This window comes from Ursus arctos, chromosome X (genome assembly GCF_023065955.2).
Source record: "Ursus arctos isolate Adak ecotype North America chromosome X, UrsArc2.0, whole genome shotgun sequence".
Taxonomy (NCBI): Eukaryota; Metazoa; Chordata; class Mammalia; order Carnivora; family Ursidae; genus Ursus; species Ursus arctos.
The window spans coordinates 47,563,167-47,575,482 of record NC_079873.1 but is presented as its reverse complement, the minus strand read 5'-3'; the positions used below and the strand labels follow the sequence as shown (position 1 = coordinate 47,575,482).

Sequence of the window (12,316 nt, the reverse complement as noted above, 5' to 3'; positions counted from 1 at the left end):
CTAACCCCCCCGCCAAGATACATGTTTGCAATCATCCCCCAAGCATATGGCCCACCGATATACATCTGAAGGGTCTCATCACTAAGGTTTTATTAGACGGTAATAAATGACCTTTTCACAACAATAGCTAGCCCCCTCAAGGTCCTGGAAACCTTGCTTCCAAAATTCCTTAGAGATTTACGCTATCCCTAACCCCCTCCCAACTTGAGGGTATATAAGGGGCCATTCCTCATGTCTCCGGAGCAGCTCTTTCTGCCCACGGGTCCTGTCTCTGTGCTTTAATAAACCACCATTTTGCACCAACGATGTCTCAAGAATTCTTTCTTGGTTGTCGGCTCTGGACTCCACCCCACCTCACCTCACCTATATCCCACAACCTCATCGTATGGTGCCAGAACGTGGGGCTTTGAGTCTTTACATCTGGACTCTGAGCTTCAGTGCAAAACTGGTGAGTAGTTTCTCTCCTCTTCCTTTACTCTCCTTTCTAGAGCTCTTCAAGGAGTACGGTCATATTGGAACACTTTTATGTCAACTGCTCAGGCTGCAATCCCCTAGCCTCTGGCTACCGTATGGGAAGGAGAAAGCCTACCTTTTGGCTGGAAGTTAGTACCCTGGCTGGAATGGTAATAAGACCCAGAAACTTGATGCCCTCTTTTTACTGCTGTCCTTAGTCATCTGTCTTTGGGCACGGGACAGTCACCTAAGTGACTAGCATGGCTGCCAATCTTAAGACTCCTGTGTGAGGTTTCCTCCTGATTGATCTAATGTGATCCCCTCCACATCCCTGGTCTAGCCGCTTCTGGCGATGGGACCTCCACTTGGCACTGGCCGAAACTAGTGTTCGATGGAATTACAACCCAACCGGGGACCGTTTCCTAGGGAAGCTGGCTGTAAGGACCACATGTGTTGGAATGTCACTTAAACCATGACGGATTCCATCTTTACTGTTTTCTGTCAATGTCCTCTACTAACTACTTAAGTTACAAAATTCGGTAATTTCCCCTTGTAAAACTTTTCTAGTGTTCTCCATGGGTTAAAAACAGCTGGTTCTTCAAGACAAGGTAAGGCATGACCTTCTCTGGTATGACCTTCGAGGCAAGGTAAATAAACAAGGCGTGACTGTCAAGGTGTGACCATCATGGCATGACCTTCAAGGCATGGTATTTCAATCCATACGCCAGGCATCGATCTGCAGCCTAGGATGCAATGGGGAAGCAGGGGGAGGGCAGGCTTCCCTCCTACAGGGGTCTTTAATGGCAGCAGTGATCATAGCGATTTTGTTAAGGGTTGCCTTGGATCACTTTGACACCAGGTACCTCTGACATATCCTGCGTGTGGGATGCCACCCGGGAGTCAGGAGGGGATTTTCTTTGGTAATGGACCCTCTCTAGCACCCTCTCTAGCATGGGATGGGAGCTTCTTCAGTCCCCAAGGATTCTCCCTCAGAATGCCTTTTAACCCACTGGAAACAAATTCAGATTGCAAAACTTAGGAAAGTACTGATCTCCTGTAACACTGCATGGCCTCAGTGGGATCTCTCAGATCTCTTCTGTAAGGAACAGGGCAAATGGACCTAAGGTACTTTCACTGCTCTTACCTAGGCCTTCATTGGTCTACACCAGGACCCCGACCTAAGGGCCTCTTGCAGAATGTGTTTGCCCAAATGGGTCAGCTAGTAAACTCTCTCCTGACATATTGGATGATAATTATCTAAGTAGGCCTCCTCCTCGTAAACCCAGGTTGCTGGAGGAAACACAGGCCATCCCAGACAAAGGGGACTCTTGACTCTCTTCTCTCTCACTGTTCCTTCTAACACACGTGGGGGTGTCTCCCTCACTCATTTCCCGGGTTAATGGCTATAACTGGAGCCATCTGTGGTTAGTCTACCTCGGGACGGGGACCTTAAGGAATATTCCCAAGCAGCTGCTGAAATTCCCTTTGTTTCGGGGAATTTCCCTGTCTTCTCTGGCCCAACATGGACTGCCTATTCCCCCTTGTTGGTGGGAAGACATGGCGTCTGCACCTGTTGAAGCTGATGAGCTCTAAATCTGGGAACCTTTTCTCTGCCTTTTGGGAGCACTCTGCCTCTACCGTTTCCCCCTCCCCCTTCTCTTTCTGCACCACCTTGGGTGCGGCCTGCATAACTGGCTTCCAGACCATCCTCAGTGCTTCAGGCACCATGGCTCCTTCTCCTACCTTCACCATCAAGAAGCAAGAAGAGCACCCCCTGGACCTAACACCATCCACTCCAGATTTCCCCACCAGTGTCTCAGGTAAAGAATTGACAAAGGGGAGGATCCAGGTGGAACATAATTCAGTATTTAAATTAAGTTTGTTGGTTTAAGACATGTCTTTAATGTTATCAGCACTAAACGTGAAACTTTTATTCTATCGAGGTTTCCTGAAGGTCAAAAAAACTTGTGTTAATCTCTGTTGTGAGTTGTTAGTAAAAAGACAACTAAAATGATGGTTAATTTTCTGTCTCATCAAAGTTTTCATGGGTAATTGTTAAAATAGCTTTCAAAGTCTTTGGTAACCTGAAACTTCAAAGATTTGCTTGGATAATAAATGGAATTAAATTTATTGATATCTAGGTCTTTTCCAAATAGGATAAAGTGCTAAGTCATTGATTACTGGATGTGGGTTTGCTTTTGACTTCTTATTGCAAAGAAACTAAAGATATTTAAGTCTGTTGGTAAACATCTTCGGTGCTTATTTGATTCATAAATTTGCCATCTAAAGAATTCTGGTTTAACAGTTCACAATTGGTTACTACTTAGTCTTCACTCACTGGAGACCAAGGTTTCTAAAAAAATGCAAAATTCTACTAAATGTAATAAAGACTGATGGAAATATGAAAAACAACTCTGTATGTAGAAAAGTAGAAGCTATGTAAGAAAGATAATAAGGAGTGGGAATGCATTTTTGTTGAAGGTAAAAGAAGGTAATTTTGTCCCAAGACTGGTTGTTTGGAAAGAAATGGCTTTTGGACAAAATCTGAATGCAAAGGAAAGTTGTAGAAGGTTTGCAAAGGGAAAACATTGGAAAGGAATTTTAGGTGTGGTCAGGATGGACTAAGATTGAAATGAATGGATTTTTAAAGTACAGTGGTATAAGATATATAAGTCTGCTTTCTCTCTTTAAAAAGACAAAGGTTTCTTGAATTGTTCATCTGCTCTTGATAAGAAAATATAAACAACAAAAGTTTTTTTCTCTTTTGTCCGCCCAGGAAACAAAGTTTCTATGTTTTATCAGGTCTTCCATCACTTGGTTGAAACTTCTCAATATTAGAGGAGCTAAGTTTTGCTAACAACTATAGAACCCTACATATTTGCCTTTCAAATCTTATTGTCACCTTGGTTAAACAGAAATAATTTTTGTAATGATCTGTAATCCTATTCAGGCCTGTGCTATAATTTTAAGGTTTTAACAAACTTTACCAAGATTTAAATTGTAAATTAAGTCTCTTAAACTCATTTAGGTCTTTTCCTTTGGTATGTTAAATTACTCCACAAGTACTGTTAAATGATAAGACTTAGGTAACATTTGGGTAAATGGTGTGTAACTATTCTAGAGATAACAAGCAATTCCTAAAATTTTAAGGTTTTAATATAAGGTCATCATCACTCTATTCTGGCTATTTAAGTGTTACGTGTCACAGAAGTAACCTGATTTCCTTATCAGCTATATTGTAAACTCTCATCTCATCAGATCTCTAACTATGTCCATTCTGTGTTTTTGTTATTTATAACTGTTCTTATTCTCTTGTAAAATGAGCTTCATCTTCAAGGAGATTCATATAAAGGACTTTTAGGACAGATAGAGGTATTTGATATCTTTATAGAATCCTAAAACTGAAATGGGTAAGAATTTCCAGAACTAACTAAAAAGCTGCATTCAAACTGAACAAGAATTAGTAACATGGGACTAAATAAACTAAAAGATTATAGTGTTGTGACTCTTGTTTAAAACATTGCTGGGGGGCACCTGGGTAGCGCAGTCGTTAAAGCGTCTGCCTTCGGCTCAGGGCATGATCCCGGCGTACCGGGATCGAGTCCCACATCGGGCTCATCTGCTATGAGCCTGCTTCTTCCTCTCCCACTCCCCCTGCTGTGTTCCCTCTCTCGCTGGCTGTCTCTCTGTCACATAAATAAATAAAATCTTTAAAAAAAAAATAAAATAAAAAAAAAATAAAACATTGCTGGTTCTCTAATGTTTGCTCTTCCAGACTGAGGAAACTTTCAAGACATCAGTGATGTACAGAAATAATAATAAAGCAAATTAAAGCATTTAATTTTTCTCTCTACCTGAACCCTCTGAAATTAAAAAGGTCTCAGTAAGTATTCTTTCCCAACTACGGACTCTGAGAAACGAACTGAGGGCTTCAGAGGGGAGGGGAGTGGGGGAATGGGATAGGCTGGTGATGGGTAGTAAGGAGGGCATGAATTGCATGGTGCACTGGGTGTTATACACAACTAATGAATCGTGGAACTTTACATCAAAAACCAGGGATGTACTGTATGGTGACTACCAGAATATAATAAAAAAATATTATTATAAAAAAAGTATTCTTTCTTCCAAGGCAATCATAATCATTTGCATAAGTTCAGTAAGTATCTGTTCTCCTTGTAACAGGACATCATTGGGAACATTTTACCAAGGCTTTGACTGGAATGTCATACTTGAGAAAGATATGCATAGACTCAGATATGATCAAACAGCTTTCAGGAACTAAGGTGGACTTTATAAAACCTGGAGCCATAAAGCCCCTTGGAACTGTTGGCCTGATACCTTGTTTACAAAGTTCCTAGGGGCCTCACCAGGTGAGTAAAGGATGTCACCTCCTGGCAGGTGCAGGAACCTCAGGATACTGTGGGGACCTCAGGAAGAGGAATTCACCCAAATCTACAGGTATTGCAGGCATGTCTGATGACAAGTACTTGGCTTGGCTTCTGGCCTGGAAAGGCTACTAAAAGTTCAACCTCGAGATTCCTTATAAAAGTTCCAGCAAAGCAGATTCTAAAAGACCTGTATGATCAGTCACTATTCTTGCTGAGCTTATGTAAATAATTATGCCAAGTTTGTAAAATTGGACTTGTTTTGCAAACAAATTAGTCCTGATTTGGCTATCCCTGGAAATGAGGGTTATTTTAAAGAGAAAAATTACGTTCAAATAACCCACTTTTGTGGATGTTAAATTCTAGATTTCATTGTCCTTAAATGTTTGCTTAAGCTAGACAACTTGAGGTAAACTTCAGAGAAATAGCTTTTTTTCTATTCCTATACAATAGCTCATATATAGATAATCTTCATGCCTTTTATTCTGTGGGGCTAATAACAGGACCCCATGGACATATAACTAATTATTTGAACAATGGGGAAATGGGATTGATTCCCAAATGATTGTATGACTCGGCTATCACCTTGACCAATTCTATGTGGCTGGAATGATGAAGTTGCTCTTTAAAAGCCAGAGCTTACCCCACTCTATAGGGTTAACTATGGGCTTGTGGAGATAATGGATGACCCCACTTTCTTCATGATTGGATTGGATGATGCACTTGAAGGTGCCTTTACCTCTTGACAAGTCTTCTCCCACTTGCCAGTGATTCCTTATAATTAGGTTGCTGTTAATGCTGGACCTCAAACAAAAAGGGCTTCTTAATGGTTTCATCCTGCATAGTCATATTTATCCTAGAGGCCACCTATATGGATGTACAATTACAAGGAGAGGCTTTAGCCAAGCATACAGCAGCCTTCCTGGTAAAAGGAGCCTCAAAGCTCACTATGGAACAGTAATGACTTTGCATCAGATCCAGAATGTCTTAGAGACCAAAAGCCACCAATGGGCGATGGGAAGTCAACTTATTAAATACCAGGCTATGCTTATAGATATGCCTAAAATAATACTTGAAACCTGTCAGATTTTAACCCAGCTACCCTTAAGTACATGGTCAAAGCCCTAAATGACACTCGGAATAGCATTTCTCTATTAAATACTGAAGTAATACAAATACGTGAAGCAGTTTTAAAAAACAGAATGGCATTAGATGTTTTAACTGCTGCACAAGGTAGAACTTCTGCTATCTAAAAACAGAATGTTGTATGTACATTCCAAATTACCACAAAATATTTCTGGGTTTCTAACTGACAAGAATACTCAAACTGGCACTTTAAACAATCTCTCTGTTTCCTTTAATGATCGATTAAACTCCTGGACTGGAAAAGAATTTTTTGTCAACTACCAAAGGACTCTTATTTGGGCTTCTTTTTCATTTTGTTATACTAATCATATTTTGCTGTTTTCTCCCATTTCTCTCCACCTGGTGTCGAGACTCCTTCTCTGCCCTAACTTCAAGCCACCAGATGATCCTTTCCACTTGGGAAGATCTACACATGCAGTCTCCCTTGGATTCAGCTGCCTCTGCCTTTTATAACTCCTATATCTACATAAGCCCCAACTGACCAATATTGACTCATAGGTAGGGACATCTTTACACCCCTATTCAACAGGAAGAAGTTACAGAAGATGAGACCTTCCACCCTCAGCAACCTTAAAGATTTAAGGGTCGAACCTGTTTAGGGGGTAATGATGTGGGAAACAAAGGCAGAAGAAAAATGATGACATTTTCTTACTACCTACAGCCCATTGACAAGTCTTTGAAACAGGCAGGGTGACATTCCTCTAGGGACTCAACTGCCTCCATGTTAATACTTTGCTAAGGGCAAAAGGCAGTCCTAGCCTAACCCCCCTCCCCTCCACCAAGATCCTGAAAGTCTACTTTAACATATAAAAATTCCTTTGGAAACTTCCTTTATCTCTAAACCCCCTTCACCACCAAGATACGTGTTGGCAATCATCCCCCAAGCATATGGCCCACCGAGATACATCTGAAGGGTCTCATCACTAAGGTTTTATTAGATGGTAATAAATGACCTTTTCCCAAAAATAGCTAGCCCCCTCAAGGTCCTGGAAACCTTGCTTCCAAAATTCCTTAGAGACTTAAGCTATCCCTAACCCCCTCCCAACTTGAGGGTATATAAGGGGCCATTCCTCATGTCTCCGGAGCAGCTCTTTCTGTCCACGGGTCCTGTCCCCATGCTTTAATAAACCACCATTTTGCACCAAAGATGTCTCAAGAATTCTTTCTTGGTTGTCAGCTCTGGACTCCACCCCACCTCACCTCACCAGTATCCCACAACCTCATCAGCTATGCCTTACCCCTTGGACATTGAAGTAAAATTGAGGCAAATCAGAGCGTAAAGGAATGACTGGATGATGCTTTGAAGCAAAACAGAGCTCATTATTTTTCTATGCTCTACCTCTAAGTCCCAAGTATAGAGCCTCCTCAGTTTCTACTCTTATCCTAGCATTTACTGACTTACTTATTCAAATATCTGTTTCACTCCTACTATGTACCAGGCACTATGCTTTGTCATCCATTCCCTGCAGCTCCCAGCACAATGTCTACTCCTTTGCAAGGGCTCCATAAAGGTTTATTACCTGTGAGAAGAAAGGATGCCCTGTTTCCTTGGATTACAAGAATCTGTGAGGCTTGGATGAGATTTGGTTTTCTTTTTTGCATTCTAGCAGGTCATCAAAATAGAAGATTGTTTCTCTGAGAGTAAAAACTGGACTCCTAAAATACATCACTTGATTGAAAATCTTCAATGGTTACCACCACTTTCGGATTAAACTATATACTCCTTAGCATAACATTCAAGGCCCTGCAACATTCTATTGCACCTCCAAGTCTTTCTCCAACATTGTTATACCCAAGTTTTTCACAGAAGACACCTGCTTTAGGGCTTTTGTCCTGGCAACACCAGGCCTGAAAAGCATTTTCTCCCCTTCCACAAGACAGATGTCACTTACCCTTTAGGGCCCACCCAAAGTTCCCCTTTCCTTTTAGATGGGTCATGATTACTAACAGGCAGAATTATTTCGTCCATCCTGAGTGCTCCCTGCATACCCTGAACAAGCACGTGGGTTTGACTTACCATAGTGTGACTTTTTTTTCTTTTTCTTTTTCTTTTCTTTACTTTTTTTTTTTTTTACTTACTAAATTTTCCTGCCACACACAAACACACATTTCTGAAGACTCACTTTAGAATACCCTCTCTCAGCACAGGAATCAGGCGTGTTAGCATAGGAATGAGGCCTTCCATATGTTACTAATCTTGAATCAATGACTTTTTTTAATGGAAAAGTTTCAAATATACACAAAAGTAGTGAGAACAGTATAATGAATCTCCACGTATACATCATCCAGTTATGATCAACTCATAAACATTTTGTTTGTAACCCCCACTTTGGCCCCACTGAATTACTTTTAAGCATATCAAAATATTTAAATCTATTTCTTAAAAAATATAACCACAATTATCACAGCTATTAAAAATAATTACTTAATTTCAATAAATATCCATAATTTCATCCAAACATATTTTGTGAAAGAGCTATTTAATGCCCCCATTTTTGTTGGTTAATTTGTTTTTCAATTTTGAAATCGTGGAAAGAATAGAGAAAAGAGGAAAGAGATCTGGGAAACCGCGTAATTAAGTTGCAGAGAGTCTGAATGTCCAAGATGAGAATGAAAGAATCTGACCTGGTTTGGGGTGAGAGAAGTATATTCTACTACTTCTCCGGAGGAGGAGGGTGCGATTTCAGGCCGGGTGATGCAGGAGAAGGTGCGGAGGGGAGAGGGTTACTACCTCCGTTGGGAGTTCCTTCTGGATAATCCCACCGTGGAGCTAGGAGGCAGCGCTTTTTTGGAGGCCTGATTTCCCGCGTATTTCCAGGTGGGAGCGTGGATCTCCCTGAGGCACAAGGTTGGTCCCCCATAAGGATTATAGGACTGGGCGTCAGTTCTCTCTGGTGGGCCCTGCGAGGCCGAGACCTGAGATGGCGGCGGGTCCCTTGCAGACACAGAGCTTCCTCCCGGTTTCGCGCTTACCGTATTTCCTGTATCCTGAAACGCATATCCCCTCTCCGCCTCCGCCCTCCCCTCCCTACCCCACCCTATTTTAATGTTTCTACAGGGGAGGGTCTTAAGAAAACGAGGCCTGTATTTAATATTTAATGTTTTTCCTCTGCCCGTCCCCCCAAATGTAACTAAATCTATGTTCTGTCTTATACAATCTATGCAATTTTAAGATTAGAAGAAATTTAGGTTTACTCCTAAATGGCAAACTTTGCATAGATTGTGGAAAAGCGCGCGGGGTGGGGGGGAGGTGCGCAGGTGTGGGGGAGGTGGGAGAACAAAGAAATTATCCAAAAGCTAAGGGCTTTACTATAGAGTTGCCAAAGCACAACACAGAGCCATGAAACTACCTAGGACCATTTAAAAAGCAATATGCAAACGCGTTAGTTGACTAAAGTGCGCAATAGCACACTAGCATTGACCATGGTAATTGAATGTGGAAAATAAAGTCACCGTATATCAAAGAATGTAATGTCACTTATTTCTTCGTATTTTAACCAATTAGAAATCTCTGAGGGCTTACTTTTTTAAACGTCTAATGTTTTTAAATGTTTCAACATGTATATAATTTCAGTTGATGAATCTCGATCTCAACTGATGGAATGTCATACTTTAATTGGCAATGTTTTTGTTCTATTTCCCAGAGTTATGGAAAATAATAAATCATCTTACTATCTGGAGTATTATATTCTATGATATATGGTAAGTAACCAGAAGAGGGTGCAATGTGGCTTAGAAGAAAAGGCTACTGAAACTTCTTAGACCTTCATCATTCACGTCCATCCCCCTTTGGCTATGTACAAACTAGATCACACTTCTACACCACTGTCCTCAGTGTTTTTAGTAAAGAGAGTTCAATCCTTAATGTCAAAATGGAGCTTTTAAAATATTCTGTTATTTATAAGCTCTGTGATATTTAAGTAATCGTTTAAACACTTAGAGCTATAGTTTCCAGGAGATAATAATTTCTTCCTTTTAAAACTATTGCCATAATCAAGGATCATGTATTTAAAGTACTTATTAACCACGATTGCCTCTCATCTTCACCATCACTACCTTCCTTTAAGTACCAGTGGAGCCCTTTACACAAACTAGACACTAAATAAATGTTTAGGAAATAAATGACCCTGTGGTTTTCTACCAAATGCTACTAATAGAGAAAAATATTGTATCAGTGGGTTAATGAAAACATGTAAAGGGAAATCAGGAGAAGCAATGTTTTAGATTTAGAAAAGCAGTTGGGACTAGACATAACATGTGGGAATCACCAACATAGATCTGGTAGTTGAAGTCCTGGAGATGAATGTTATCCTCAAGAGAAAATATAGAGAAAAAAGAAATGGGCTAATGACAGAAAATTGAGTAATTATAGACTGAAGAAGAGTAGTCTAGAGCAAAGGCTGAGAAACAGTAGCCAAAGTCAGGGGAGAGGACTCTAACCTAGTGTTTCTCACTCTTGGCACTACTGACATTTGAGGCCAGATTCCTCTTTGTGGTATGGGCCTGCCCTGTGCATTGTAGGATGTTCAGCAGTATCTCAACACAGGGTAGTAGCACATCCTCACCAGCTGTAAAACCAAAAATGTCTCCAGATACTGCCAAATGTCCCCTGGGAGGCAAAATCATCCCCACTGAGAACAATTGGTCTATCCCTAATCCTCAAAACTTCCTCCTTTCCTAGTTTTTTTTTTTAAATTTCAGTGAATGTCATCCCTTCTACCCAGTTATACTGTAGAATATTTCATTGTTTTCCGAAGTAAATGAGGTAACATTTTTGCTATCTTTTCAGATGAGTCTCTCAATCTTCAAGACTAAAGACCAAGAGTAAAAGTTGAAACTAAGTTATTTCATAGCTACCATTTTAGTAAATTAAAATAAATATTGCCTATTTTAGTAAAATAACAGGAATTAAAAATTATATCAAATCCAGGTGTGTTACATTTATGGTAAACATTTGACTTGTGAAAACAGTCCCAACTTAAACCTGCTGCCATCAACCTGGACTATTTATATCTCAACTGGATTTATTAATTTTTTTATTTTTAATTGTGGTAAAATAAACATAAATTTTCCATCTTTATTGTTTTTAAGTGTACTGTTTAGTAGTGTTGAGTATATTCACAATGTTGTACAACCAATCTCCAGAATTTTTTCATACTCATTAAAAAAAATTTTCCCCTTCTCCCAGTCCTTGGTAACCATCATTATACCCCCAACTGAATTTTGTTTATTTTTGTTATACTAAAATGGAAAACTAAAGCCTTTTACAGCTAGGTCTCAAAATGATTTTTGCCCATCACCTTTTCTAAGTTAAACTTTTTTTTTTTCTTTAAACATTGAAGAACTAGGTGAATGTGAATCATGAAACCAGAAGAGGGCACTGTTAGGCTGAAGGGCTATCAAACCAGATTTGAGAAGTGTTGTAGATCTGAATTTCTTTCATAATTTAAAGTGCTCAGAAGATGACAACAGAGGGGAAACAACAGTCTCTTCTATAAATGATGTTGGAAAAACTGGATAGCCACATGAAAAAGAATGAAACTGGATCACTGTTTTACACCATACACAAAAATTTTCTCAAAACAGATTAAAGACTTGAATGTAAGACCATACACCATAAAACTCCTAGAAGAAAACATATGCAGTAAGCTCCTTGACATCAGTTTTGGTGATATGATTTTTTATATCTGGCTCCAAAGGCAATAGCAACAAAAGCAAAAATAAACAAATGGGACTGCATCAAACTAAGAAGCTTCTGCATAGTGAAGGAAGCCATCAACAAAATAAAAATGCAATGCACTCAATGGGAGAAAATATTTGCAAATTGTATATCTGATAAGGGTCCAAAATCCATAATATATAAAGAATTCATACAACTCAATAGCAAAAAAATAGTCTGATTAAAAATGGACAGAGGATCCGAATAGACATTTTCTCCAAAGAAGATATGCAGATGGCCAATAGCTTCATGAAAAGATTATCAACATCACTCATTATCAGGGGAATGTAAATCAAAACCACAGTGAGATATAACCTCACACCTGTTAGAATAACTATTATCAAAAATACAAGAAATAAGTGTTGGTGAGAATGGGGAGAAAAGAGAACAATTGTACACTGTTGGTGGGAATGTAAATTGGTGCAATCACTATGGAAAACAGTATGAAAGTTCCTGAAAAAATTACAAACAGAACTACCATATGATCCAGCAATTCCACTTATGGGATTTATCTGAAGGAAACAAAAAATAACTCAAAAGGATATATGCATTCGCCATGTTCATTGCAGCATTATTCACACAATAGCCAAGATAGTAACAACCTAAGTGTCCA

The 12,316-nt window shown here is 39.6% G+C and overlaps 1 protein-coding gene across 2 annotated transcripts in view; it reads right to left on the bottom strand.

Moving 5' to 3' along the window:
- Positions 1–8,946, bottom strand: part of NBDY (negative regulator of P-body association) — a 159,574-nt gene extending 150,628 nt beyond the window's left edge. For both annotated transcript variants that reach the window (XM_026489354.4, XM_057312085.1), the window contains exon 1: positions 8,610–8,946. In XM_026489354.4, the coding sequence (XP_026345139.1) occupies positions 8,639–8,845 (207 nt within the window). In that variant the 5' untranslated portion in view covers positions 8,846–8,946 and the 3' untranslated portion in view covers positions 8,610–8,638. The remainder of the gene's footprint in view (positions 1–8,609) is intronic.
- Positions 8,947–12,316: the final 3,370 nt, after the last annotated feature.